The 27,514-nt window shown below is 40.1% G+C and overlaps 1 protein-coding gene across 2 annotated transcripts in view; it reads left to right on the top strand.

Moving 5' to 3' along the window:
* The window catches only part of KIFAP3 (kinesin associated protein 3), a 68,404-nt gene that overhangs the window by 24,946 nt on the left and 15,944 nt on the right, over window positions 1-27,514 (top strand). The window contains exons 11-19 of one of the 2 annotated variants that reach the window (XM_071565366.1): window positions 2,851-2,951; window positions 7,216-7,324; window positions 8,197-8,309; window positions 9,201-9,366; window positions 9,578-9,703; window positions 9,959-10,057; window positions 11,151-11,236; window positions 19,242-19,431; window positions 23,552-23,651. In XM_071565366.1, the coding sequence (XP_071421467.1) occupies window positions 2,851-2,951; window positions 7,216-7,324; window positions 8,197-8,309; window positions 9,201-9,366; window positions 9,578-9,703; window positions 9,959-10,057; window positions 11,151-11,236; window positions 19,242-19,431; window positions 23,552-23,651 (1,090 nt within the window). Of the gene's footprint in view, window positions 1-2,850; window positions 2,952-7,215; window positions 7,325-8,196; window positions 8,310-9,200; window positions 9,367-9,574; window positions 9,704-9,958; window positions 10,058-11,150; window positions 11,237-19,241; window positions 19,432-23,551; window positions 23,652-27,514 lie in introns of both variants that reach the window. The other variant, XM_071565365.1, reaches the window with a different exon arrangement.

Raw genomic sequence — 27,514 nt, 5'->3', positions numbered from 1 at the left:
CAGTCACCCTTCCAGCAGGCTGTGCTTCCTGATGGAGCATAAGATCATCAGTTGCGTTAAATCACTCTAGCTGGACTTAGACACAACCACCTCCTCCTGATTTTCCTGGAGCATTTGGATCAGGAGTTGCTGCTGTTTTGCAGGAGAACTGGAAAAAGTTAGGGTGTTCTGCTTTTCCTCCACAAAAGTGCTTCCATAGGGAAAGGAGAAACTTCCAGGCATCGGCCTGAAGTTCCTTCCTTTCTGGGAAATGGAAAGTTCAGATGCAAACACCATTAGATACTTAAAAGCTGGTTTGGTTTCACACTGTTGTCTTTTAGTTCTGTAGTTTATTTTCATCAAGTTAAGTAGAATTCAGTTCGGGTTTTTTCCTGTGTACTCACAACTGAAAAATGCTTCCTTGCTGAGGATGTGCAAAAAGTGGCTGTGACTTAAATGCTTTAAACCCTGTTTTGTGCTTTCTATTGACAGCATGACAGGGGAATTCAGGGAAAATGAGTCAGATAACTGCACAGCAAGAAGGAATTTAAATTCAACTCTTCTCTTTGAAACTATAGCTGTCTTTGCCTTTTGTGTGTTATGACTTCTGCTTTATGGAACTTACTTTGGGAGAATGATTTAAGTGCCAGTCATTAAAACCCATCTCCTTAAGAGTAGTTCATTCAGATAAAATAAATATTTGAATTCTAGATATTCTTCACGCTTGAGGTTGAGTCTCTGGGTGTTTTTCATTATTTTTGATTGTAGTGGTAGTGCTGTGATTCAGGATTGATACCCAAGGTGTCCTTCACGCATCAGAAAGATTATTTTGACAGGCTGGACCTTTGAAAAAAGGAGAGAGAAAATTACACTAAGAGTTTTTTTTCTAAAAAACCTGAAGGCCTTTGCTGCTATAGCAGGCTATTTTGTTTGAAAGCAAGACACTAATATTGCCAAATACCAGGAATCTGCTGTTGCTACCAAATACAAGACTGTGCCTAAGCTGATGCTGGATCTTAGCACAAATGAAACTTGCAAAAATAAGAAGGGAGAGGGAGCAAAACCATGAAGGACAGAGATTAAACAGGTAAAATTTACCATCAGTCTTGCTGATGGTCTCCCAGTGCATGTGTGTGAAGGTCTGGGCCAGCCTCACTCCAGTGTGTTTTTCCTGTTCCTGTTTGGAGGAGCTGTTCTCCTTTTATAGTGACTTACCTTTTACTTCACAAAGTGTGTCCTGTGTTATCCAGCCAAGTGTAATTGTAATCTGAGTCTTGATGTTCAAGTCTTTAATAAAAACAGAGGCATGGAGTGAAGTGTTAAGAGCAATGTAAACAGATTTATTTTTTTTACCCTAGACCCATGAAATCTGAAGGAACAATTTGCTCTGTAAGCTCTTATACTTGTAGGAAAAGCCTTCAGCTGTGTGTGGGGGAAGTTTTTTTCATGTAATTGTTGTTCTCACAATGTTACTAGAAATGAATAGGTAGGTAAGATGACCAGGCACAAGAGAAACACCAAAGATAACAAACGCTTCAGTTTGTTTGCTTAAAACAGACTCTGTGTATACAATAGCAACTGTAGTACAGTCTGTGCTTTTAGTTTAATAATAGCCAGTGTAGCTTTCACATTTGGGCAATATCCTTTCTCCAGCTTGTATGGAGGATTGTGATACCAGTTATGTTTGTTCAAGCAGGTAAGAATCCAGAGGGATCTGAAATGTCAGCTCTGATTTTAGGTTTGGCGTGGCTAAGAATGCTTCACTCTGTATGGCAACTGTGGGTCTCCTTTGATAATTCAGTTTTGAAAAAAGGCATGAATGTTCATTATCAGGATAAAGGCATCATAGCCTTGCTGCTTAGAGGAAATTTCAGCTCCCAGTGATGTATGCAGAAGAAAAATTGAACTGGTTTGGTTGCTGTTTGAGGTTTGGATGCTTTGCCAAAGTGTTAAACAGGTATTGTTCTAACTTGGCTTGAATAGAAGTGGGAGGTGGGATATTGCTGATCACTTGTGTAAGAGCTGTGAATGAATTTTGAGTTGGTGATCTTATTACATCCTGGTCTAACTAATGTAAACCTTCAGATGAATGTTTTATCCCATATATAGCCAGTGTGCTGCTAATGCAGGGCTGGAGGAGAACTCCAGGGCATGCTCAGGCTGGATTTCAGCAGAGTCAGAAGGTGGAGGTGTTAAACATTTGTATATTTGTCCAAGATGGTTTTATAGAACTGTTCAGTTAAATACCTCATGGCCTACTCGCATTAACTGCTCCAAGTTTTTTGAAAGTCTTTTTCTCCTTGCTAAGTGTTAATGTGAGTTTGTACTAATGCAACTTTTGAAATGTATGAAACACAAACGGTACCCACGGGCTGATTATATCATTTAGGGTAGTAAAACAATCAGTATGTGGCTTCCTTGAAAAGGCAGTGGATTAATTCTACAACACTTTTTAGTGACAGTTCTTACTTTTGTCCCTGGCAGTTACCATTTAAATTTGAGACAAGCTTGTTATTTCAATAGGCATATCCACAGCTAAATCTTAATTTCCTAGCTGGAAACTGATGAAGGCTTTCTCTGCATGGACTGTCTTTATTAAGCATTTCTTTCACAAAATGTATTCCTTGCAAAGTGGGGATAAGGAAGTGTTTGAGGTGCTGGGAAGAGGAGGGAGTGGTTACCAATTGCCCTTGTTCCCTTTTGCACAATTGTGTGGTTCATTTGACTAGGCCAGGCAAGACACTTTCATGAATGTGCCATTTCTGATATAAATTGTCCCTCTGTTAGCTGGTGTTTTTCTGCTTTTTATTTCCCCTTTTTAAGTGTTTAACGAAAAATGCTTTTATTAATACAGATTTTTTTTCCTTCTAGGAAATGAAAACAACAAAAAAGTCGCCATCTGTATTCTGTACCACATAAGCATGGACGACTGCTTTAAATCCATGTTTGCATACACAGACTGTATCCCACAGGTAGGTGCTTTTCTGTGTGAGGCGGGGATAAAATCCCTCTTTCCTTGTGCAGTCAGTCCCTCGCTCATGGCAGAGCTCGCACTGACACCTGCGGGTGACAGGGGGAACAGCCACTCATCAGGCAGTGGCTGTTCTGGCCTTTAGTGGTCCCCAGGAAGAGCAGAGGTGACCCATTCTCTGTCAGTGCTGCAAAAAACTACAGGTGACCTGATGGATTCGTGCAGAAGATCAGGAATGCTTGAAAGAGATTAAAGCTTGTGCACAACAGGTCCTTGGGGAACCTCGTGGAAAGTATTTCCTTTACAGTTTTAGAAGGCATTCTTTTCTGATCCCATTGGGTATCAAAATTTCAACGTCTCCAGTATTACAGGATATGAACTGGAAACCAGCCAAGCAGGGTTATGTTGCTGCATGACAATTCCCTTTCCAACTGCTGGCATGTACAACAAGGGAGACTTGAACTCTGTGGAACGCTCTTCACTGATCTTTCAGGCTACATTTTGTTACATAACTAATCGATCCAAGCACAGTCACAGTATCATGGGGTTTGGGGGTTTGTGTGTGTGTGTTTGGGTTTTTATGCATGTGCCTCTTGTTGTTTCTTTCTGTTTTTTTTTTGTTGTTGTTGTTTTTGTTTATTTGTTTGTTTTTTTCCCTAAAGTGTCAAATCCTCTCCTACTGATCTTTTTCTCAGCCCTGATGAGGCTGGAGTTGAGAAAGCCTGTGTTGCCTAAGTGCAAAAGCTCTCTGGTCAGCTTTTTCAGAATTGCACCACGGTATCTTCTTTCCTGCCAAGTGTTTTTTTAACATCAAATACATCCAGAGTGGGAAGTTGTCATGGAAAGTTTTCAGCATGTTTCTGGTCATTATCTCATGACAAAATTGGTGAAGCTTTTCCAAATACAAGAAGATTTTGGATAATAAGAGAGGGGAGAACTGGTGGGAATAATGTTACAAAGTGGTCTTGTAAACATCCTGCTGCCTTTTCTACCACAAGAACCAACTCTATTAAGGCCTTTGCATGGAACAAGGGACCTGCTTTGTTCTGAGCAGTTACCAGCCCAACTAGAATTCCTGCACTGTGTTTCAGGGCTCACCTGTGATGTGCTTTCAGGGAATCTTGGCATGACTCTTGGATACACCTCTGTAAACACCCAGTGTCTAAGGAGTAGTGAGGCAGGAGGAAACAAGTTTCTGCTGCCATCACTGGACTTTGGCTAACTAAGCAACAGAATTGAAAGGATACCTGTGGCTATTGATGCCTCACAGATCACATATGCCAACTGTTCAAAAGAAGCTGGATGGCCAGGGCTTAAATTCCATTAATGAATGTTCAGCATGAGGGCAGTTTTTTAGGAAGACAGCAGAAAGCATAGAGAAGCATCAGGAAAAGAAAATTACTGTTACAAAGGACTCTCTCCCATCTGATTCCACCCTGGAAAAGCAAAGTACCTTTTCAGTAGTAATGAAGTATCTTTTCAGTAGTAATATGTGCCTTTCTGTGGGTTTGTTTCTTTTTGAGGTATTTATCTATGCTGTCCAGTATTCAATAATGAATGTTTAGCTGTTGTAGAAAGTGCTGTGAAAAGTCAGAGCCATGTTGTAGTTTGAGTGTGTGCAATGCTGGCTGAGGGCTCGCGCGTGCTGTCCCAGGTAAACATCCGTGTGGATGGCAGGAGTTAGTGGGTGCTACTCTAGTAACAGTTAAAAGTGAGTATTAACAGTTCATTCTTGTTTAGACCTCAGCAATGCGTGTTTTGTTTAAATAGGTGCAAATGCCATCCAGATGCTTATAAAAGCCTTTATTGGTAATAACGTGGCCAATCAAAGGGCATGGTTGGGCAGTGATGTCATGGGGATATTTAATATTTCACCACAGAGCGGTGTGCAAGGTTCTCCACAGCTCCCCACATGTTTTCCACCACAGTTGTCCTGTTTGGCCCCTCTTTGATCTCTAAGCTTCTTTTCAGCTTAACGCTGGTAAACGTCCTCTCTTGACAGCACCCTTTGCTCCTGTCCGCCATTATCTGCTGAAGTTCAGAAACCAGAGCATCACTTCAAACGGTGGAGTTGGGGAGTAGCCGCTCAGGAGAGATTCCTGAGGCACGCAGTTCTGGCATAATCATTCAAAGATGTTGGAGCTGGGCTGGGGAGGGGGTTGGACAGAGGTGTATGTGAACAGAGAGCTGTGGGGGTTGGCCTCTGGTCACTGGTAAATAAGTGAAGGCAGGTGCCAGAGAGTCTAGACACAGTGATTTCAGTCCTGGTCTGTGGTATCTGATACTCAATATGGGACTTGTCTGATTGAACACTACTGCCTCTTCATTGCACATGCTGCAGTCTTTTTACTGCCTTCCTGTTAAATCAGTAAAAGATGACAATGGACATAGTAAAAGCAGAACAAATTTAATTTTAATATTTCCTATTTGGCAGCAATTACTCTTCCTTTTGAAGTGGCACAAGAAGCAATCAAATTAAATGAAGACATAATGGGAAACATGGAACTCGCATGAAACTATTATTTTAAAATTTGAAGGGCTTTAATTGAAACTGGATATATTTTTTTCTTTTTATAGAGAAGTAGTTCAGTAATTAACAGTGTAATCCCATCTTGTTAAACATCTAATTTCCACAGATTTTGTATTGTGTAAGTAATGAGAATGTTTCTTTTCAAATTATTTGAAGGGTTTTAAAAATTTGTTTTTAAAGGTTTTGTAACAGAAGAGTTGCAGGGGGTGATTTTTGAATGCTCATGTTCTACTTGTTAAGTGGCAACTTTCTTCTCTGTTAATTCACTCTTATGTGACTGTCAGGCTTATGGATTTAATAAACTAGGGATTTTATAAGTTCTTAAAACAACTTAGAGAAATCTGATTCTACCTTTTTAGGAAAGTGAGGAAGAAATTAATAATGTTTTTTAAATCAGTACATGAAAGTCACAGTAAAAGAGATAAATAGCTATGTTGTAAAATAGTTTTGTGTTTTGTTTTACTTGGATTTATTTGGAATGGCAACCTTCTATCTGACAATGATAAATACACAGAATGGTTGAAGTAAAATACTTTGGAGTGAAATTCCTGTGATCCTATTGGGGTTTTTTTTTTTATTTTCTCCTCTCTCAGTGGGTTGTTCACGCACTTTCTTTAGTTTTTAAAGCATTACAAACTTGTCTTTCCACCAGGGGGCAAGCACACAAATATTTAATTAGTTAATAATTCAATTTAATGATTAGCTGTTGCTTTCTTCTCTCCCCACCCCTATCTGACACAAGCTGAGCTACATTTTTTGCACCTTATGTCCCATTTATGTTTAGTTTTTTGCTCTCCTAGTAATCTCAGTCTTGTCATCCCACTGTAATGTAAATGTGCCTTGAGCTGAGCGGGTTTTAGGAGCAAACAGGGAGATGTCCTGCAGCCCTGAATCCATGCAATGTGTCTACCAGGATTGGAAGCAGGAAAAAGAAATGGATGTATTGGAGTCATGTTGGTGTATTCAAAATGCCATTTCAGGAATGGTTCATGTTGAGCCAAATGAGCCCAGATAGGCAGCCTGTGGTGTCATGGGCCAGACAGGTGCCCAGAGTGTAAAATGATGGTAGTCCATGGGTTATTAGCCTCAGGAATCACCTAGGAATTCACTGACATTTGCTGAACACTTGGAACAGGATTATAGGTGACTGTCTCATTACATTAATGTTACCAAAAGAATGGGATTCCTGCTGAGAAATCCTTGGATGTGGCAATGGGAGCTGCAAAGATCCAGCACATTGCTGGACATACAGCTGATATAACTATTGAGGTAGTAACCTCAGAGCAAAGTAGTAGTAGAATTATTCTACTGCTTAGAATTAAGTATCTGTTTAGAGTCATAATTTTATTAAATAACCAGGTATAAATCTGGCTTTCACTGGAACTGTTGTGGGGTTTTTTTCCTATATTAAGTCTACCTAACCTTTCAAAAAAAATCCAATTTATCACAACTATTAAGAAACAGTAAAAATAAAAATGTCAGTGGTAGCAATAAAATGTAACTAAGTTAATTTAAGGTGATGAGTGACTGCCATTTTTGGCACTTTTAAAGTATTGTTATCCCTAAGCAATGGAATATACATCTTGTGCCCTGGACTCCTGTAATTTTTACTGTTCTGTAGAAATGCTGAATAATAATTAATTTTCAAAAAAGGGACTGTAGTTGGTATTGTGACATTGCTTTTCTAATGCTTTGGAAAGATTAATGACTTAAGTGTGCTTGTGTTTTTTGGCAGTTAATGAAGATGCTTTTTGAATGTCCTGATGAGCGAGTTGACCTGGAACTTATCTCTTTCTGTATTAACCTTGCTGCTAACAAAAGAAATGTGCAGCTTATCTGTGAAGGTAGGTGAACTGAGGTTTTACTGGGGTTTTTAAGGTGAAAACATTTTGTATACTTTTACATGTGTGTATTTGAGTTAGGTATGAATGTGTATTTTTAAAAATAAAATGCATCTATTTAGGTGATGATTGCAAGAAAATGGCCATAATGATTGCAAGAAAACGGCCATCTCCTCCTCAAACATGGTCTTGGTGATGGGAATGACACTGAGTAGCCACACATGGCCACATCTCTCATACATCCACATGACTCAGAACAACAGGCTGATCTGGGAAGCTATGGATGTGTGGAGTCATCAGGATTTTATTCTCCCTGGTGCCTCAATCCATCTTCAGCTAATCCCTGTTTTACCTGCCACACAGGAAATGAACAGCACAGTGATGTCATTTAGTTGCATCTTTCCATTAACACTTTTTTATAATTGAGCTAATTTTGAGTTCTGATGTTTTGTTTCATGGTAGGGATGGGTTCTGCATTTCATTCAGGAGCTGTAGATTGCTTTTGAAGTTGCATTATTTTCATAGTAACAGTTTTAAGTGAAGCATTACTCTGTAACTCTTTCACTTGTGCTCAAATTTTCCCCATCAACTGCTAGAGTAAATTACTGGACTCTAAAAGGCACATCTGCAATAAAGAGATTCTATGGCCAGAAATTCCACTTCAAAATTATTTACACATCACAGGCTTTTTCTTTAAAGCTTAAACATGGAAGAAGCAGCAGTTACTATCTATATTCTTCACTTTTTCCTTTTAAGCTTTTTCAGGCTAAAGGTTTTTGTTTGTATGTGTGTGCACGTTGATTTTTGATCAGCCAATACTTTCTTTCTTCGTTTTTTTTATCTGGAGGATTTCCTAAGTATTTGTTTCTTTTCAGGAAATGGTTTGAAAATGCTAATGAAGCGGGCCTTGAAATTTAAGGACCCATTGTTAATGAAGATGATCAGAAATATCTCACAGCATGATGGGCCAACTAAAAGCCAGTTCATTGTAAGTACTGTCTATTACTTAATGTGATCTCTGATTTTTTCCTCCTGGAAAAGACTGGCTTTGGAAAGCTGCTGTGGCTTGTCCAGTTTAAGTTTTCTCTTGTGTCAATGGGTTGATTTATGTTTAGTTTTGTAAGGCTGTTTCAGTTGGTAGATCAGGGTTTGGATCCCCCACTATGGGGAAAACAGATCTTAAGCCTCATCCAGTTAAGTTTCAAAACAAACACACAAAACCAAGCAAGCAAACAAATGAAATCCCCAGCTGCCAGAGTCAACATCATAACTATTAAGTTCTCCTAAATTTCTGCTTTTAGACCTCGAGAGCGAAATAAAATGTTCTTTTTTTTTCACTGTGTTTTGTATCTTGTGGATATTTTAAAATAATGTTTAAATATTAACCATTCCAAGCCACCCTCTCAAAACAAAGGAAGAAAACTCAACATTCTAATCGTGGAAATTTTAAACATACTGTTCAAATGAGGGTTGTGTATCAAATTGTATTAAAGCAGTATGGAATTAGTTAAGTATAGTCTATTATTCCCCTGTTCATGTCCTCAGAAAATCTTGTAGTTATTTATTAAAATCTTTAGGTAAGGGACTGCATTACTGCTCCTAGTGCAGCATGGTGTTCACTACCTTTGTTCCCTTATTTTCTAACAACTTTTTAAACTGTATGTGTGGCAACTGCTTTTGGAACATTTGAACAAATGATCTACATCTCTTGAAAGTGAAGGATGAAGAGTATGGAAATTGAAACTGCCTTATTTTTCCTCATTTCAGGAGCAAAGTCTCTTTAGTGTTCTTTTGAGAACTACCTTTAGTTTAACTGAGTGTGAGTTTTTCAGAACCCCAGACTATCCACCTGTAATGGTTGTTGCTGTATTTTCTTTAGGATTATGTTGGTGACTTAGCAGCTCAAGTATCAAATGATGAGGAAGAGGAATTTGTGATTGAATGCCTGGGAACACTTGCAAATTTGACCTTACCAGATCTGGACTGGGAACTTGTGCTGAAAGAGTATAAACTGGTCCCATATCTGAAGGATAAACTGAAACCAGGTCTGTGCAAAGTTTGGTTTGTCTTTCAAAGCAGAGTCTTTTGAAAAATATTTAGAGTTCTCAGAGTAGAGCCTGTGGGCCTTTATAATTTGTGATGGCTTAGGAAAACATAACACTGAAGAATAAAATCAAGTCTACAGATAAATATAGAGCTGATGTGAGATTAAGAATTGCTGAAAGAGGTGACACTTCCTGCCTTCTGATTTAGCAGGTTCCGCAGAAGATGACCTTGTTTTGGAAGTGGTGATAATGATTGGGACTGTTTCCATGGATGACTCCTGTGCTGCTCTTCTGGCTAAATCTGGAATCATCCCTGCACTCATTGAGCTTCTCAATGGTACCTTGCCATGTCTGACTTGACTTCTGTGAAAAGCAAGAGCTGCAGTTGGTGTTGCTGGGCTATCACCCTTCATGTTCTCTTGCAAGGCAGGGTTTGGTTTTTGTAGGAGGAGGAGCAGTGACTTCATTATTGATAGATACTGATTCATGATCTCATAGATTTGGGGTTGCCCACACCTTCACAACTCTTGAAGCATCAAGAACTTCTATTTATGAGATTTGAAATTGTGGTTGTTTTTTTTTCTCCTTGCAGCTCAGCAGGAAGACGATGAGTTTGTGTGCCAGATCATCTACGTATTTTATCAGATGGTTTTCCACCAAGCCACCAGAGATGTCATTATCAAGGAAACACGTATCTTTTTGATGATTAAACATGTAGAATTGCAGCACTTCATTTAGTGTTTGGCTTATATTTCTCTTGCAGTAACCTCATGATCTCAGAGGTTGCTTTGTAAATGGTTTATTTCAGCTGAAGAAAAAACCCAAGCTGCCTAGGCATGTAGAGGGACTGTAAGATTAATAGTAAAGATTAAAAGTGAGTTTGCTTTGAAACAGGGAGGGATGTAGGAGGGGATCACTGAACCAGATGACTTAGTGCTTGCAATCCAACTGATTTACTGTATGAATCTTTTGCAAATCATAGTGAAATTCACACTTTGTAGAAAAACTTACACAGGGCTCAGGCAAAGTTCTTGCATTGCACCATCATACATATATTTTACATAGCTGGAAGTTTTGTGGGCCTTAAGTGAATGGTAAAGTCTATGGGGAGTACAGAAGGGGTTGAATGGAGCCCTGGTAGGGAGAGAAAGCTAGGGAATGCTTTGCTAACAATACAGGGAGTACTTCTTAATGTTCTATTTCCTTTAAGCTCAGTGGTATATCTGAGAAGCTGTTTAGGATGTTGTTCTTGGTCTCCTGTTTGGACTCCCAGGTTGCTGGTTTTAAAAAACAAAAATAAAAGTTGCATCTCTTTCTATATCTGCAATGACTAAGCACCACTTGGACAGTGCTTTTCTTGCTCAAATTGAGCAGGTATTGATACTATCATTTACACAATAGATTATCTTCAATATTTTTTAGACAAATACATTGGACATCTTTTTTTTTAAAAACAAGGAACCTCTAAAAATTACAGAAGTCTGAAAAGATCAAACCATTCCACTCTACCTTGTGGATTGACACCTGGGATGCCTGGATTTCCTGTGACAGATCAGAGTGTATTTGCTTTATAAGGGGCGTGTAATTTTTCTTCAGCAGTTCTAAAGAATATTTGGGTATCTTAAAATACAATGTAAAAACAAACCTGGTTGTGGGAAGGCCGCTGAACTCCACATGTGATGAAGATTCTGGATTCTGGTTCTTAGTGAAACTTGCAGTTTGAAGAAGCCAGGGTTGTGGGAGGGGACAAAAAGGTGCTTTTATCCTTAACAGTTTCTTTCCAGAAGCCCCAGCATATCTTATAGACCTGATGCACGATAAAAATGCTGAGATTCGCAAAGTTTGCGACAACACCCTGGATATTATAGCAGTAAGTCTGATGTTTTTAGTCTTCTGTCCTTCCAGAGCCTCTTTACATGATAATTCTAAAATAACCAAGTAACAATAACTTGCAAATTGAGAATATTTTTCTTGTGCAAACTTTCTTGTCATATAGGTAAGGATGGATTTTCAGGACACAATCTAGACAATCTAGACTGTGTTTCAAACTTCCAAAAAGTGCATGTGTACTTGAAAATTCATACCAGTTAGCTTTACTCTACAGACACTTTCAAAGAGTGCTTGTAGACTTAAATAAATTAATCACATTATGTAAGTATGTCAAGCCTTCATTATTTCTTAGTTCTCCAAACAAATGGCTCTTGTTCCCCAGCAGCTTCTATTCAGCTTCTCTGCACTGCCTGATGCCAGTGTTTGTTTCAAAGAGAGAATATAGCCATGATCCTGAACTGGGTGTTTCCTGCTGGGGACACAGGCACTGTAATGCTGCCTTCAACTCTTGGATAGGTTTCTTTTGGTTATATAGCTTAGTTTGTCCAACTGCCCATGAACACAATAAACTTTTGGGACAGTTGTATCAAAATGATAACTTGAAATAAAGAAAGAATACTAAAATATGAAGTGCTGTTGCTTTATCAGCTCTTGCAGTGTGTAAACTCTTCTTCTGGGGATCTTTGACTCCAGAAGCATTAATATTTTGTCGTGTGTTCTTCAGTGAAATAAATGTGTGAGGAAACTGATTCTACTGAAAAGCTGCATTAATTACATTGTTAAAATGCCTCCTGGCCTGCTTCTTTGATTTAACTTCTATGGACAAAAAGAATTTCAGCTTTCTGTAGTATCTTAGGATTGTAGTGACTGTATGTCCTTTTGGATGTGGAGTAACTGTCATGAAATTAAATGTTGCAGCCAAAGAGAGCTTAACAGAGTCAACAGCAGCTGTGTCTCCACTACCTTAATGCTTTTCCAATCATCTGCATAGTTCTTTCTTCACTTGGATTACACACATTGCAGCTGGTCCTCTCAAAAGTTTATATAGTGTGAGACTGAACTTCCACTGCACAGGACTCTAATCTAGTTTGCCTTTTTCTGTTATACTCGTTAGGAATGTCTTCTAATTTAACATTCCCCTTAAAATAGTAAAATGACATAACATTCTCTGTGCTGGAATTCTTTTTATCTGGCTCTGTCTCTGCTTCATGGAGGTATGGAATGAAAACGTGCTCCACTAGTTAGTGGCAGAGTTGCTGCTGACATTCATTAAGGGCTAGATGTAAACTCAGATGAATTTGCACTTAATATTTATTTATGGTGGGCATTACATTCAGCTTACCAAGATGAGTTATCTCCAGGGGCATCTCCAGTGGAAGCAGTAGAATGATTTTTTTTTATCTTCTGGGTGAGGCTGGACAATTTGAATGCATCCAACACTTGTTTTGCCCAGGGGCAAGTGCAATTTCCAAGTGACTCATGCATTGGTTTGTTCACAAGGGGAAGCTTTACAATATGGTGCATAGTGGTATCTGGTTACTGAAAGATTTTTAGTAATATTATTCAGCAAAATTTATTTTAAATATTTAGAAGAATAAGTATATAAAGACATAGCTTCATATTCAGTATTGCCATCTGAGTAAAATATATTTGGATTTTTTTTCCCTTTCTAGGAAGAGGTGATCTTCATGCCAGCCCTGAGTCAATGAGCAGTGCTGGGAGACAGCAGGTTATCAGAACCTCAGGTCTTGTCTGTGTTTTGCCGTTCAGCTCAGAGGAATGTTAAAGCAGCCTGTAAACAGAGAGGTGTTTGTTGTGTGGCAGTTTTACACAACAGTGCCTGCTGAGGTGTCTGAACAAACATACTCTCCAAGACTGGGGGAACTTCTTCTCTGTGCTAAATCTCCAGCAAGAAAACCTTCAGTTTTCAGTCATCTTGTTCCATACATGCTGACAGGAATAGGTTCTCTGATGATGGAAATCAGAAAATAATGTTGGAGAACAGATTTGAAAATTACTTCTTCTCAGGGAGACAAATGCTTCTTTCACTCATCAGTGAGCTCTATATAGTGTGATTGAAATAACACTGAAGAAAATGAGATGCCTCATAAGCCTTAGGGGAAAAATGCTTTCTGTAGTAAAGTAATTGTCACAGAAATTATGGAAATGTTACGCTAGTGATGATTTGTTTAATATAGCTTGGCTGGACTCTGCCATTGATGAACTGAAACAGATGTGCTGCTTTAGCAGCGTCTGTGCTGGGGAGCCTCAGCTCTGCACTGAGCCTGACTTCTTTTGTCAGAAAGCAAGTCTGTGTGGATGATTTAGGAATGCTTCAGTCTTGTGTCACGTGCCAAGTTTTCACACCAAGCAGGTAGTTTAGTGTACTTGCACCCCTAAAGTGGGACAAGTCTTACAGCTCAGCTGCAAGTCTGGAATCAGTAGGTGGTGTAGGAGACTCAAACAAATGAAGTTCCCTTTCCCTCTGAAGCCTGAACACCTGCAACTCCAAGCTTGTGGGAAGAGATAGCTTATTTGAATTGGTTTTACTCTGTTCACCTTGGGCAACATTATCAAAAGTCAAGGGGGCTACTAATCTCTCAGGTTTCTTATTCTATTTCTGCTCCTTCCTCTATTTTATGGCAGTCAATTTTTTTTTCTCATTTTTTCATTTACCAGATCCTTGGGCTCTGTAGTCCAACCCTCCCCTACTTTGCTATTCAGTGTCTTTACAGCTGTGAATGCAGCCCTGCTGTCCTGTCTTGTTTCTGTTACCATCAAGAGGGGATCATTCTGCTTCCTGCAGAAGTAAAACATCTTATAGAGAGCTACAGCTTTGTCCCTGTGATTTAGGAAGGGCCTCATGCCCAAGGTCTTTTTCCAGCTCTTGTTCTTTGACCAGGTATTTGCAGTGAAGGCCAAAGAACGTTTGCCTTGTATGGAAAGCATTGTTAATGAAGAGCATGTACCTTTCCCTGTTAGCTAAGCTCCCTCATACAATTCCTCCATGTTGGGGGTGCTGGAATTTCACATAAGAAGCAGGAATGTGCTGTGAACCCTCAGTGCTCTGGGATTTGGGGCCAGCTGTGCGAGATGTTGGCCAGCTCTCTTAGAATCAGGGAAGAGCAGACCACAGGGATTTGGTGTGGGCTACATTTGAATGGTCAGCATGCTCTGAAAACAGATAACCTTTGACTCCAGCTTGGTGTCCTCTTTCCATGAAGAGTGCCGTAGTCACTTCAGGAAAAACGATTCTCCCTTCACTTGTCAGGACCTCCTTCCTGTGGTGCCTCTCGTTTGCCTGTTGCCCTGTGGCAAACACAAGCACAGAGGGCTGGGCAGGGCAGGGCAGTCGGGCTGCAGGCTGAGCTGCTCAGGTGCCACTGGGTAAGGTGCAATCAGGCTGATTTGGTGCCTGTAGCCTTCTGTGGTGAAGAGCATCACCCAGCAGGAAAGGCTCTGCCTGCAACACAATAACCACACTGCAGGCAGCGTTAGAAGGGCCAGAGGGTCCGGGCTGTGTTCACACAGACCTGTCTGAGACAGATCCCCTTCCAGCATTGCTCTTTGGATTTGTAGGACTAGGAAGGTGAGCTAAACCACTGATTCTGTTACATAACAGGTTGTCAGTGAGATTCCTTACATTCCTCCAAAGCAGAGGAAAAAAAAGTTTCTCCCATCCAGTGCTGACAATAGGAGAGCTTTGTGGATGCCGTGCATTTTATGGAGGCACCTCAATTTCAAGGGCATGAATAGTTTGTCATGCCATTAGTTTTGTATCACAGGTTTCTGTAGCTTCCTGTCAATATATTTTGTGGTGCCCCTGATTGGAAGCAGTGATCCTGGGTTGCACAGGTGTAAGTGGGAGAAGGATTTTTTTGTTTTCCCTGTGAAGGAATTGCCCTCAAGTGGTACTTGCCCTGAGGAAGGTGTGGCAGACACCTGCAGAAGGTGATCCATAACATCTGTTTCTCTCCCTGGTTTATAGAGGCACATAGTTGAAATCACATGCCTAACTTTTGGATAGGTAGGCAAGATAAATCTGTTCTTTCTTAATAAATGGTTAATTTAACCTTTCACATAAAATGTGCATTCTAGGGGTGATTAAATAATACAGAATATAACATATCACAAAGTAGAGCCTTGAACATAATGAGCATTCTACTTACTGTATGGTGGTTTCAGTTCAGTATGAGGAATCACATCAAATGAACCCTATTACAGACCCAATTAAAGGGCAACCACATTAAAGTGAAAAGGAAAATCTGTTTTTCATCAGCTGTGAGAGAACACAAAGCAGATCTGTGTAGCTCTATGTTATCCTATAGTGTGTTAATCAGATACAAGGTGTGACGGAAGCCAGTGACAAAGGGGACCCTGATAGGGAACAGACACGCTCTGATAATGGGCCCGTTAACGCTTCATAATATTTCAGTGGTTCAGTAGTAAACAAAGTTGGAAGTAGAACTTCAAAAAGGATGGCACATTCCTCCCAGAGTCGAGCCATACATCTTCTATGACACTTTGGGATTTATGGAAACCGAATGTTAAAAACAGTGATGTCAGTTTGCTCCAAAGAGAATAAAATCAACCTTCAGAATTCCTCCTTTTATGTTTCTGAACATGCAATAATTGAGGAGAGGCTGTTAGAGAATAGGCACATTCTGTTCACTTTCTTGTTCTCCCATCCAGCACTTTTCCAGTAGCTGAACATTTAGAAGAACTGGAGACAAGCTATGGCTGTGTCTCCGTGATGTTTTCTGGGTTCTTTTTTGCAAGAATTCCTTAATAAAGAAGGGGTGCTTCATATATTTAAAAAACAAAACCAAAGCAAAAAGCCCCCCTCAGAAAATAATAAAAAAATGCTCAAAATACAGTTACTGGAAGATTTGTGCTGTTTTAGGGAATTGTTTTGCTCTAAACGTCTTTAATTTGGTTCCTTTGTGCCTTTTGGCTGTAGTCCTGCATTTACAGCTTTTCTTCCATTCTGATGTTATTCCATTAATCATTTACCCAGTTGGTGGTTGTGCACATTTCTGTGGAAAATCTACAGACATATTCCTGATCTAGCAGTACTTAAATGAACTTTTTTGTGCTGTGGTTATGTAAATTGTTCTAGATCAGTGCAAATCATCTTTTACTAGGATGGTTGCCAGAGTGAAACTTGTGCCAAAACTGATCATTGATCTAATTCTCGTGCAGTCACTTCTTTGTAATGTCTCTACCTTTGCTTTTCCCTGGGAGGGAGCAACAAGAACAAACTTGCCAAACTACTTGAACAGATAAATTGTGGTTTTTAAATAACGTGCACATGTGCTCAATTTTCCAATGGCTAATTTGCCATTCAATTCCTAATCTCATTTTCTAAAATTTAGATGAGTGACTGAGGAAAAATACCTGGGAGTTTTAAGAATGGGAAAAGTAGAATAGATTGGAATATTCTGCCTTGCTGTCGCTGTCTAAAGGATCTAAGAAACAAAAGCTGATTTTTTAAGAAGGATAGAAGTTGTAGCCTATTTCTAACAGATGTTCAGCTTTTTCAGACAGTGGTGTGGAACAGAGCAGTGATGTTGGGCAAGTGGGATTCATTGAGGGTTGTAACTTTGGGAATATTCAAGTGTTTTCAGTGTTCACTTATGGTAAATGTGAATTAGGTGATTTAACTGCTGGCCTTTTGAGGACTTTTAAAGGTAAACAAGGTAATGTAAAAGGGATTCAGCTTTCCCACATATTAGTTGAATATGCTGGTTTTGTTAAATTTGTTTATTTTCCACTGCTTCTTTGCAATCATGATTTCTGGGAATAGCTTCCTTCAGCCTGCAGGATGATTTCTGGCAGTTACAAGATGTTTCTCTAAAGTTTGTAAGTAATTCCCGACTGCTGGAGGCTGAGATAATGGATAGCCCACGGCTCAGCTCTGGCAGAGGCAGCACAGGGGATGTTTCTAAGATGCTGGTCAGATGTCATCACTGAAAGTCATGCCCTGTCTTTTTTAATGGGTCATTTGATAAATCTCAGTGATGAGCTTGCTTTTTCCAGGGAAACTCTTGTTTTGCACTGCTGTTTCTAAGAGTGGAAGTGGGAGAAAAGATCGAGAGGCAGAAGTAGCATGAGATGCTTTTTCCAAACAGTGTGTGTTTGTTTTTTGGGGGGGTTTGTTTTGTCTTTTCTTTCTCCCTCCCTAAGGCTGCTGCATTACTGCATGGCTGATAGAAACCTGGAATTTCACTAGAGGCCACCAGGCACTGAGAATGCCCACAGATCCCTCAGGGAATACCTGCTATGGGTATGGAAGTTGTGCAGGAGGACAGGTTTGGACCAGGATTGTTAATGTGCCGGGATGGCGTGGAAGGGAATTATTTAGGAAGGTATAGAAATTAGTGTTGATTAGACATGGTGTTGGAGAAGTTGAGAATAATATCAGACAGCTGGATGGTTGCATTCTGCTCTGAGGAGAAATAAACTTTACTATTTCTCCACGTAAACCAGAATTAAGTTACATAACCTGCCGTGATTCCTCATGAAATCTTGGATGTTCTAGATACTCATTAATGATGTCAGAGCAGCCTCTGCAGACTGGCAGGGCCATCTGCTCTCTGTGTTATCCACCAGACAGAAGGTAAAAAAGGCCCATGGTAGAGAGTGTTACACCCATGTAACACACACCATAGCAGTGAAGCCAAGGTTGGTTGGTTGAATATTAAGTTAATTTAAAAGCTCAAGTTCAGACTACAGAGCTTTCAGAAGTTTAACCTGAGCTACTAAGCCAGCTGATTCTGCCTTCTCTGCTTTTTTCTGACCTCTGGTTATAGACAGATCTACTTTGGAAGTCTAGCAGGAGCAGTTTAAGAAATTACCACTTCCACAACCAAGGCATTGTCCCTAATTGTGTGTCTTCTTTAAAAACATATTTTTAAAGCCTTAACCTACTCCAGCTAGACCTCCAAGGAAGGTCTGTCCAGATCTTGTGTTAACCACCATGAGAATTAAGAAATTACTTTCAATTTCTCCTTGCTTTGTAGTTAGGTTAGAAGACAGTGGAGCAAGGCCTGTTTCACAGGGATATTTCTTCCCACTAGAAACATTTTAGTTAGAATGTTATTCTTGTTCACAATACTTTGGTTTAAAGAAGTGCTCATCATGGTGTGTTATTTGTATATATTCCCAAATTAATACCATCTGCAGATTGCATATGTTGATGAGTTTCCCATAGTTAGCTGTGCCCTCTCTTCCCAGTGTGACTGAGAATCCCAGTGTTATCCACGGGTCGGTGTTCCCTCAGTGCTCATCACCAGCCCACAGAGTCTGCTCTGTTTAGATCCTTCTCTGCACAGCTGATTGCAGTGACCAAAGGCTATGTCACTTCACTCTGATGCTCCTTTATATCAAATGTCACATCACTTGACTGCAATTAGGCTGTCATCCAGATTGTCATCCAGATTGAAATTTCATGCCTACATTTTTTTCCATAGTGACTGAAACCTGTATCCTTTTACTCAGCTTTCTGGAGAGGTTCCTCTCGGATTTTAGTTGTGTACCATTTTTGTGGGTGTTCGATATTGAACATAAAACTTGACATGAAGTTGAAAATTAAATTCTTTCTTACTGGAGCTCATAAAATAAAAAGATTCTGGTTTCATCACAGGCTTTTTTGTTGTATTTTTTAGTAACTAGTTGTGCTGGTGAATGCTCATCTAATGAAGATGTGCAGGGTATTTGGCTAGTGGTAGTAATTAATTACTGAAAATCCCCCAAAGATTGGCAGTAATTGGCTCTTCTTAATTAAAGCAAATGAGGAGACTGATGATGGGATTGCTTGGTTCAAAGCAGGAGTTTTTCTGGTTGGTGTAAAGTTACAGACGATGAAGGGCAGATTGTTGTGCTGCAGGTACGAACCAGAGTAACGCCCGGCGCTTGCAAAATGCACCTCTGGAGAGGATTTAAGTCACTGGGCCCTGAACCTACACCTTTTGCTGATGTATCCCCTGCTGTTTCCTGTTAAGCCAAACAACTTCATCCTAAAACAGTGTGGTGGTTTTTAACAGGAATACGATGAGGAATGGGCTAAAAAAATCCAGACGGAGAAATTCCGATGGCACAACTCTCAGTGGCTGGAGATGGTGGAGAGTCGGCAGATGGATGACAGTGAGCAGTATCTATATGGTGATGATCCCATCGAGCCCTACATCCATGAAGGGGATATTCTGGAAAGACCTGACCTCTACTATAATGCAGGTAAGGCAGCATCCATTAGTGCTCAGCACTGGGATTGCCAGCTCTGTGTTTGGAGTAGGAGCTGGACCTGGGGCTGCCTCAAACAACTCAAACCAGCAGGACAGTTCCCTTTTGTGTCACTGGGAGCAGCACTGATGCCAGCCAGGGATCGGCTTGACCTTGGGTGGGATGTTAATGATGGACTGAGGACTGTAGACCTGTCTGAGAAAGCTGATGGACCATGATGACTGATTTGAGTAAAGGTGGTCCAGCCTTGTTCTTCACACCTATTTCTTGTGTCCATGGCCTGTTTGCCCTGCAGAGACAAACCTTCTCTCATCCCTATTAAATTCACAGCTATGCTGAATTTTGTTCTGCCTAGTGTGTTAGTTGTGTTGTGGAATTTTATTGCAGGTATTGATGAAAGACTTAATCAGACTTGTAGGTTCCTTATCAGATGCCATTATATTGTTAGGAAGAGTCATATTGTTATTTGAGATGAACCCTAATATGTTTTCTAAAGAAAAGAAAGGCAAAGATGTTTCTTATCATTTGGTTTAATCCTACTAGTACTGCTCAGTGGCACAGCCCAGAGCATCTCAAGTGGAATCTGCTCTGTCTCCTCCTGTGAAGATTTTCTAGTTACCAAGAAAACTGAAATTGCCACACTGGATTAAGATACTGATTTCTCTAGTCCAGTGTTGCCAGCTGCATCAGAGGAAGGTTTAAAAAACTTTGCAGGGGACAATCATGAAATAATTTGCCCACTGATAAATATCTTCATAATTTTTCATAACTAGGATTTGACTTATTCTCTCTAACTTGTGGGTTTAGATCCTTTTCAAACTCCTGCATGACTGAGTGCACATGGATTTATTCTTTTTAATCACTGGGTTTGAGACTTTGTTTTCCGTTTTCCACAGAAGTGTCCAGTCCTTTGCCATGAAGTATGAGTCACAAAGCTCTGTGACTCTGGATGATTTTGCAGGAAGAGTAATTAGAAAAACAAAATCACTAAGCCCTGTAATCTTCACTTGTAGTGCTGGAAGAAAACAATTGTGTAAGATCTCAGTAGCATTTCAAAACAATGATTCTCAAAGGATATCAGAACTTAAGATTTCTTTTTCTTCTACTTTTGATGACATATGTCAGCCATAGCAACTTGCCTCTGTAGTTTTTTCCCTTTAGAATCCTGCAGCTTTATCTTGCTCTCTCAGACCCCAGGGTCCGCAGTGGGAGCCAGGCCTTGTACCCTCTAAGGGTGTTTTTTTTATATCAAGTCTCCTTTGGGCTTCCTGAGGTAAAGATGTGCCAGCCTGCCTGTTGTGGTCTCCCTTTCACAGATCTTAATTGCTTGTTTCATAGGGACACTTCTTTTCCTAATAGTGGGAGCTAAAGATGGAATGGCACCAGTAACACTGAATTCCCTGACTTTTAGTCATTTGTGTTACAGGCTTAATGTTATTTGAACAAAGATTTTTTGTGTGTGTGTGTGTTGGAAATGATATTTGACTGGGAAAGAGAGGCAGATTTCCACTGATGTGTTCTGCAGATGTTTGAAAAGTGCTTTGTTTTTAAAGGTAGCCCTTTATTTAAACAGTGGGTGATTATATTCAAAATACAGATTGACTTCTGGGGTTCATTCCAGCACGTGTCAGTAATGGTGTGCTTCTGAAATCTGCTGGACTTTGACTTTTGAGTTGTGACATCTCAAAAGGGACATAATATTTCTGTGAAAAGGCTACAGATTATTGCACCAACTGGAGCAGGCATTTGGTTTCTGAAGGACAGACCATTACTTAGGCAAAAAAACCTCAACAAAACTTCAAATCTTCATGCAGTCAGAAATGAAATCCTTGTATTTCAAAAATTTAATATTTGTATTTTGTTTTTATAATTTTAGAAGTGACCTACCCTGATGTCTACACTCAGTAAAAGTCCCACCTCAGCCATAGCAGTTCTTGAGTTCAGTGATGGTGAGATGAATTCTGTATTGCAACAACAGACCAATCTCTCTCCTGCACAGTAATTTAAACCTACAGGAAAAACGTGGCAGAATCTCTGAAGTTGCCTTCTTGAGTTCAGTGTCTCTCTTGCTCTGAAAGTACATAACCTAATTTATGTTGAAATGTACATAACAACAGATGTCCTTTAACTGTGTAATCACATTATACGCTGCTGATGCTCTCCATGTGCTTTCATTTTCCTATAAATTCATGTGAGCCATAACTCTGAATGTTATGGTTTGACTGTTAACACTCTTGATTGAAGACACTTTAAGTAGTGGTAGCTCTAGCCTCAGAGTTAAAACATCATGCTTGCTTTATTAATATAAAGACAGATGTTATTTTTAAGCCTCTCTGCTCTCAACTAAGTTTTAACCAAACCTGACTATTTAAAATGCATAGTCACATGAATTGATTGGGTTTGATCTGAAGTGCTGCAGGTACAGAAGCCATAATGTTCCTCCTTGTTTCTGTTCAGTGGAAAATACGGACTAGGTGGTGGGATAGGAAAACTTGGTATGAGTGTTAATAAAAGCCACTTCAGCTTTGCTTTCTCTCCTTTGGACATGTTTTATTCATCCGATATCACAGGGCACCAGTGTCTCACTGACCGTGCTGAGAGGCAGCAATATCGATCTGTGCCAAGCTTGTCAAGTCATGCTCCTTCACATACTGTAAACACATGCATGCAATTAGAACACAGCCATGTACAGCAATCTCATGCTGCTAAAATGTGGTCTGATCATGGCTGGCAGTTTTCATTTGTAATCTGCTGCCTTGTATTCAGTCACTTTCCCATGAGGTATTATCTTCTAAATGAATCTCTGTAGCACCTCATCAAATGTCTGTTAGAAATCTGGATGTGTCAATTCTATTCCTTTTATCACTTGTCACTATATTATCTTCAAAAAAAATCAGGTAAATTCATAAAGCACAGGGAGATTTGTTTGATTGCCAGAGTCGTCATCTCTAAGCCCTTGTATCTGTAAGTAACTTTCCACTGCTTCCTGCTCAGGCAGTTTTAGGAGTTTTGAAACCACAGAGGTTAAGCTGAGTGACTCCCTGGATCTTATCTCTGTTTCTTTAAAGTGGAATGGCATTTGTAACTTCCTAGTCATTAGGAATCTCTCTCTTCCCTCTTTTGAAACTATTAACGCATCAGTCTGAGTGTACCTGTTTCTGCCTTGTTTTTATGGGGATACTTTCTGCACTCCAAGTCTGGAGTTTCATACAGTAATAGAGACAAAGTGATGTGGGGTCTGTTTTAATGAAATGGCTTGTTTTATCTGATTAGAGCCCAATACTAATTACCAAGAACTGTGCCCTTAAGATTAACTAGAAATGTGTTTTGTGAATGGGAACAGGAAAGAGTTAAGCTGGGCTTTTATTCAGCTGGGGTCAGTTCACTGACTTGACTTCAAAGGCACTCTGTATTTACACTGATGTAGCAGAAGGAAAATGTTAGCTCCTGATTTTCTTCTCTTCCTCGTAAAGCAAGTAGAGACTGAACCCTTTAAGGAATACTGCTGGCTTTACAAGTGTCTGTATCTTCATATGCCAGTGTTGTAATGTAAAGGAAGCACAAGAAAACTGTAACCTGTGTCTCGAGAGGATGTATGAAAAGCCTGCCCTTTTAAGAAAGACCTCTGAGACATTAAAAGGTAGGCAAGATAAAAGCAATAGGTTGGAAGTTGCTTTCCTGTTTTTCTTAAGGAGTTTGAACAGATACTCTGCAGTGGTGCAGAGTAGAGTTGGAACAATTAAGACCTTTGCTGCTTTTTTTTGCTTTTATGCTGGTGGCCCAGATTAATGTTTGACCCTTTTCATTACTTTTTTTTTTCTGGGCTTACTTTGATGATGGGAAAGACAAGATCTGTTTTGAAATGACTTGTACAGGCTTAAGGAAGAAGGGCTAAGAGAATATTTCTTGGTACACTGTTTTTCAGGGCTGAGCTCCTTGGAGTCCCAGTGGGAACTTTTGGTACTTGTTTTTCCATGTTATTGTGGATTGATGTTCCTCACAGGAATATTGCAAGTTGCTAATGAATTCCTAAGACAAGCCAGGACAGATTGTGTTGCCCGTGTGGCCTGAAGTCTTGGTCCTTCACACAGTCATTGTATCTCTCTTCTCACAGATGGCCTGATGGCCCCTGATGGTGCGGTGAGTCCGGATGTCTTTGGAGATTACCACCTCCAGAATGGGGACCTCGTTGGGCAGCACCCCTTCTCTGGCAAGTGAGTTGCTCTTTGTAAAGAATTTATTCCTTTAGAGGGCTTCGTTTGGGGTGGTCAGTAATTTTTGCCCCCATGGCAGTAGGAATGGTTTACTCTGAAGAAGCAGTTCCAGTCTGTTGTCTGAATCACATGTTTATTTTAACATTTGTGTTGTAATGCAGCCCAGCTTTCCAAAAGCTGTAGAGTAGAACAGGAACACTGGAACACACAACTAACTGTCATAACTACCTGTTACTACAACTAGTCAGACCCTCTTCAAATGTTGTTCGGAAACATCTAAAGAGAGACTTGAGATGCTTATTATTTAGAAGATGCTTGATTTCAGTATTCTAGATTTAAAATAAGTTTCTCAGCTGCCAAAACTATTTCTGTGGGTTTGGGGTTTTTTTTGGTGTTTTTCCATTAACTTAAAGTCTCGTCCTGAAGGCACTTGCTTTGAAAATTTGTTAGATGAGCAAAAAACTTCTGGGAGATGTTTCTCTGAATTCCCCCTCTGATCAATGACCTGTCCTTCTCTGAATGCAGGTAACCTGTTCCAGTTTGAATTTCTGAGTAGACTTCTCCCATGAGTTTAAAATAGAAAAAACTACTTTTCAAAAATGAAAGTTTTGGGGATTCTGTAACATTTAGGAAATGCCTTTTACAGAGCGTGAATTATGTGCACTCATTAGCAGGAAATATTTCAAACACTTGACAGTCAAGGTACAGAATTCACTTTCAAAAGGATGCTCTCTGGACACACCCACCCTGTGGCTGAAATTGTTTCTTTCCAACGGAAGAATGTTTCACCATTTACAATGTTACTCACCATTTATAAAATGTAAGTAATTGGTGATAGATGAAGAAAAAGAGATTTTTCTCCCTTACTTTACCTTCTTGTAGTTGTTCAAGGATCATGGACTGTTACTCTTGTTAGTTTTTTCTACCTGTGATGCAGCAGAAAGCTGAACATTTTGAACACCAGTGGATGGTAATATTTTGAAGGACAAGTTAAAATAACTAATATGCTTAGGAAAAAAAGCAGGACTTGAGATGAATTGTCTAAAAAAAAAAGAGGTAAGTATTTTTATTCAGTAAGCATCAAGTTGAGACTAGTATGGAACCCTTTGCATGAAGCCTGTGTTTGGAAGGGGGTTACTGGCACTCATTGATTCCAAATGTACAACCTTCATTTTAGGGCATGCAGGTGATAGAGAAACTGAGGGAAAGTATGAGGTAAGTGCTCCTCTTACAGTCTGAGTATGTGACTTACCATTTTCAGCTTCAGAATAGACACACAGACCAGGAGGTGACGTGTGTCTTGTCATCCAGAGAACATTGTAGGTATGTGCCCCCTACAGACTTCATGCCCCTCTGGAGGTGTGGAGCTCACAGGCACTCAGCAATAGGACAAGGGGGCACAGGCTTGAGCTCTGCCAGGGGAAATTGAAGTTGGAGATCAGAAAAAAATTCTTTGCAGAGAGAGTGCTCAGGCATTGGAATGGGCTGCCCAGAGAGGGGGTGGATTCCCCATCCCTGGAGGTTTTTCAACTGAGACTGGCCGTGGCACTGAGTGCCATGATCTGGTAAAGGGACTGGAGTTGGACCAAGGGTTGGACTTGATGATCTCGGAGGTCTTTTTCAACCCAATCCATTCTATGATTCTGTGACTCCTTCATTTCCAATAAACTTAGATAATACCCCAGTTTTGCCAAAAAGCTTTCAAGCTGGAAAAAAGCATTTTGAGTGTCTTTCACTGAAAGTTAAGGTACACCACAGCCTCAAATCCAGTCCCTTATCAGGGAGCTACATTAGCAAGCTGCTTTTTAATCCAATTGTATTCCAACTACAGTGAGTAACAAAATTAATCTGGTGTATACCCAGTTAAATTAAGTAATTGTAGAATTTCCTTGTATGTTTCAAGGCATTTTCCAGGCTCACCTCAAGAAAACAGGAAAACTGCAGTTTGGGTCATGGCAGACTTAGTAATTGCCCATTGATGGTTGCCTCTGGAAATACTTGGATTTCTCACTAGAGTTCTGTTTTCTAGGAAGGCTTCTTTCAATATGATTGCTCCATGGATTTATCTGCAGTCCAGACACACAGTCTAATTGGAAACAGTGTGCACTGCTGCAAATGTTCTGTCCTATTTGTAGCAGAGCAGGAGTGAATTGTTTGATAGAATAGATACTGGCAGCTGAGCAGCGAATCCTCGTTTTCAGATGTGTGTCATTATCGCTCTGAACTGCTTGGCGCCAGAAGCCAGGATTTCCTGGTGCTTAGACCTAATGTAAAATGCATTAGTGCTCCAAGGCATGAGCCATGGAATTGCCAGTCCCATGAGTTTGGAGAGTGAGACCCTCCCTTTTCCCAAATTTGAACTGGTGTTGGAAGGTAAAACCATACGTGCTGGAGAGCCTAATTAAAAATAATAGCATCAAGTCAAGGCGCTTTTTATGTGTTATATAGTGTACATTTCAGCCATACCAAAACATAATTCTAGGGTATTTTTATGCTTACAGTTTAAAGCTAACAAGAACCTTATGTCAAGGATTTATTTTTAACCAGTTCCAGCTTTTAATAAGTCAAGATTTTTGTTATAAAAATGGATCATTTTTCTATTAATAAAATTTGAATATGTTTTCAGAAACTTTTTTGTCCAGAAAGCTGAGTTACGATTTTCATAGACACTTAGCAAGTCAGTTAACAATACATGTTTTGGGAGTTCAAAGAGAGATGGCCTAAATGAGTAGCCTCATCTTTTGGTCTTTTAATTTGTTATACCTTATTTATTATACATTTATTTGTTGTGCCTATGTCTTCTGGGTTTTGCCTTTTATAATTAAGCTTTTTAATTATGTAATAGAAGAAGTTGTTTGCTAAGCAGTGGGGTAAGTTCTGAAGTCTCTTTGTCACTTAATACCACCCTGTGAATTTTGAGGTAAGTGACAACCATAAGCTGACTTCTTGCTACTCAGCCTTGAATAATCTAATCCTTTCTTCTCCTTTCTGCGTTCCTGTGAGGGAGAATGTGGATATGTTACCTCTTTAATTTTTCTGAGGCCGTTTCCTGTCCTTGCAATGTGCTCAGACTGGATTAGGACTTCCCTTTGCCTCCATGAGAGCTGAACAAGTCAGCCAGAAAGTCCCACCTTTTGAATGCTGAGAAGCTGAGTTAGTGTTGAGCTAACTTAGTTTAGTCTGGTGCCCACAGTGCATTACCAGGGCTTAAGTGTGTTCTGATCACTGACTCCATGTTTTGGAGACAAAGCAATGTTCCTGTGAGAAGAGGTGGTCAAGGAGCACAGCCAAACTCAGGCTGTGGTGAAGATTTTCACTGTAGGTGGTGTTTGGTAACACCCATGCAAGGAGCTCAGCTCTCCCCACCTGCCTTAGATCACATTGTTCCTCTGCACTGAGCGGCCAGTGAGAACCGTGGGCATCCTTGGCTGGGTGGGTGGTTCCAGCAGAGGTTCCAGACAGCCTCTGCCACTGCAATTCCACCGTGGTGGTGCCTTTGGGGAAATCCAGGGGAATTGGAGCAGCAGCTGTATCCAAAGGTGCCACTGATGAAGTGGTTGATCTCCTGTAACCCAGCAGGGATACCACAGCCATTTCTTGTGGAGACATTAGACCTACATACCTAGACCTGCTGCACAGTCTTAAGCAGGTAGGGAAGTGCTTTGCTGTGGTTGAGTAAAACAGGAGTTTAAAAAATTAAACTGTGTGTGGGCATCTGCACTCACTGGGTTACTACACTGGGGGTGTTTCCCCCCATAGTTTCTTAGGAGGGAAACATGAAGTAACAGTAGAAGATCCGATCATCTGTTGACCTGTGGCTTAGGTGGAGTATATTAGAGGCTGTTTTCCAAAGACACTGCCTT

Source organism: Pithys albifrons, chromosome 10 (assembly GCF_047495875.1).
Source record: "Pithys albifrons albifrons isolate INPA30051 chromosome 10, PitAlb_v1, whole genome shotgun sequence".
Classification (NCBI taxonomy): Eukaryota; Metazoa; Chordata; class Aves; order Passeriformes; family Thamnophilidae; genus Pithys; species Pithys albifrons.
Note: the sequence above shows the minus strand (reverse complement) of the source record. Positions and strands in the feature narration are given on the sequence as shown.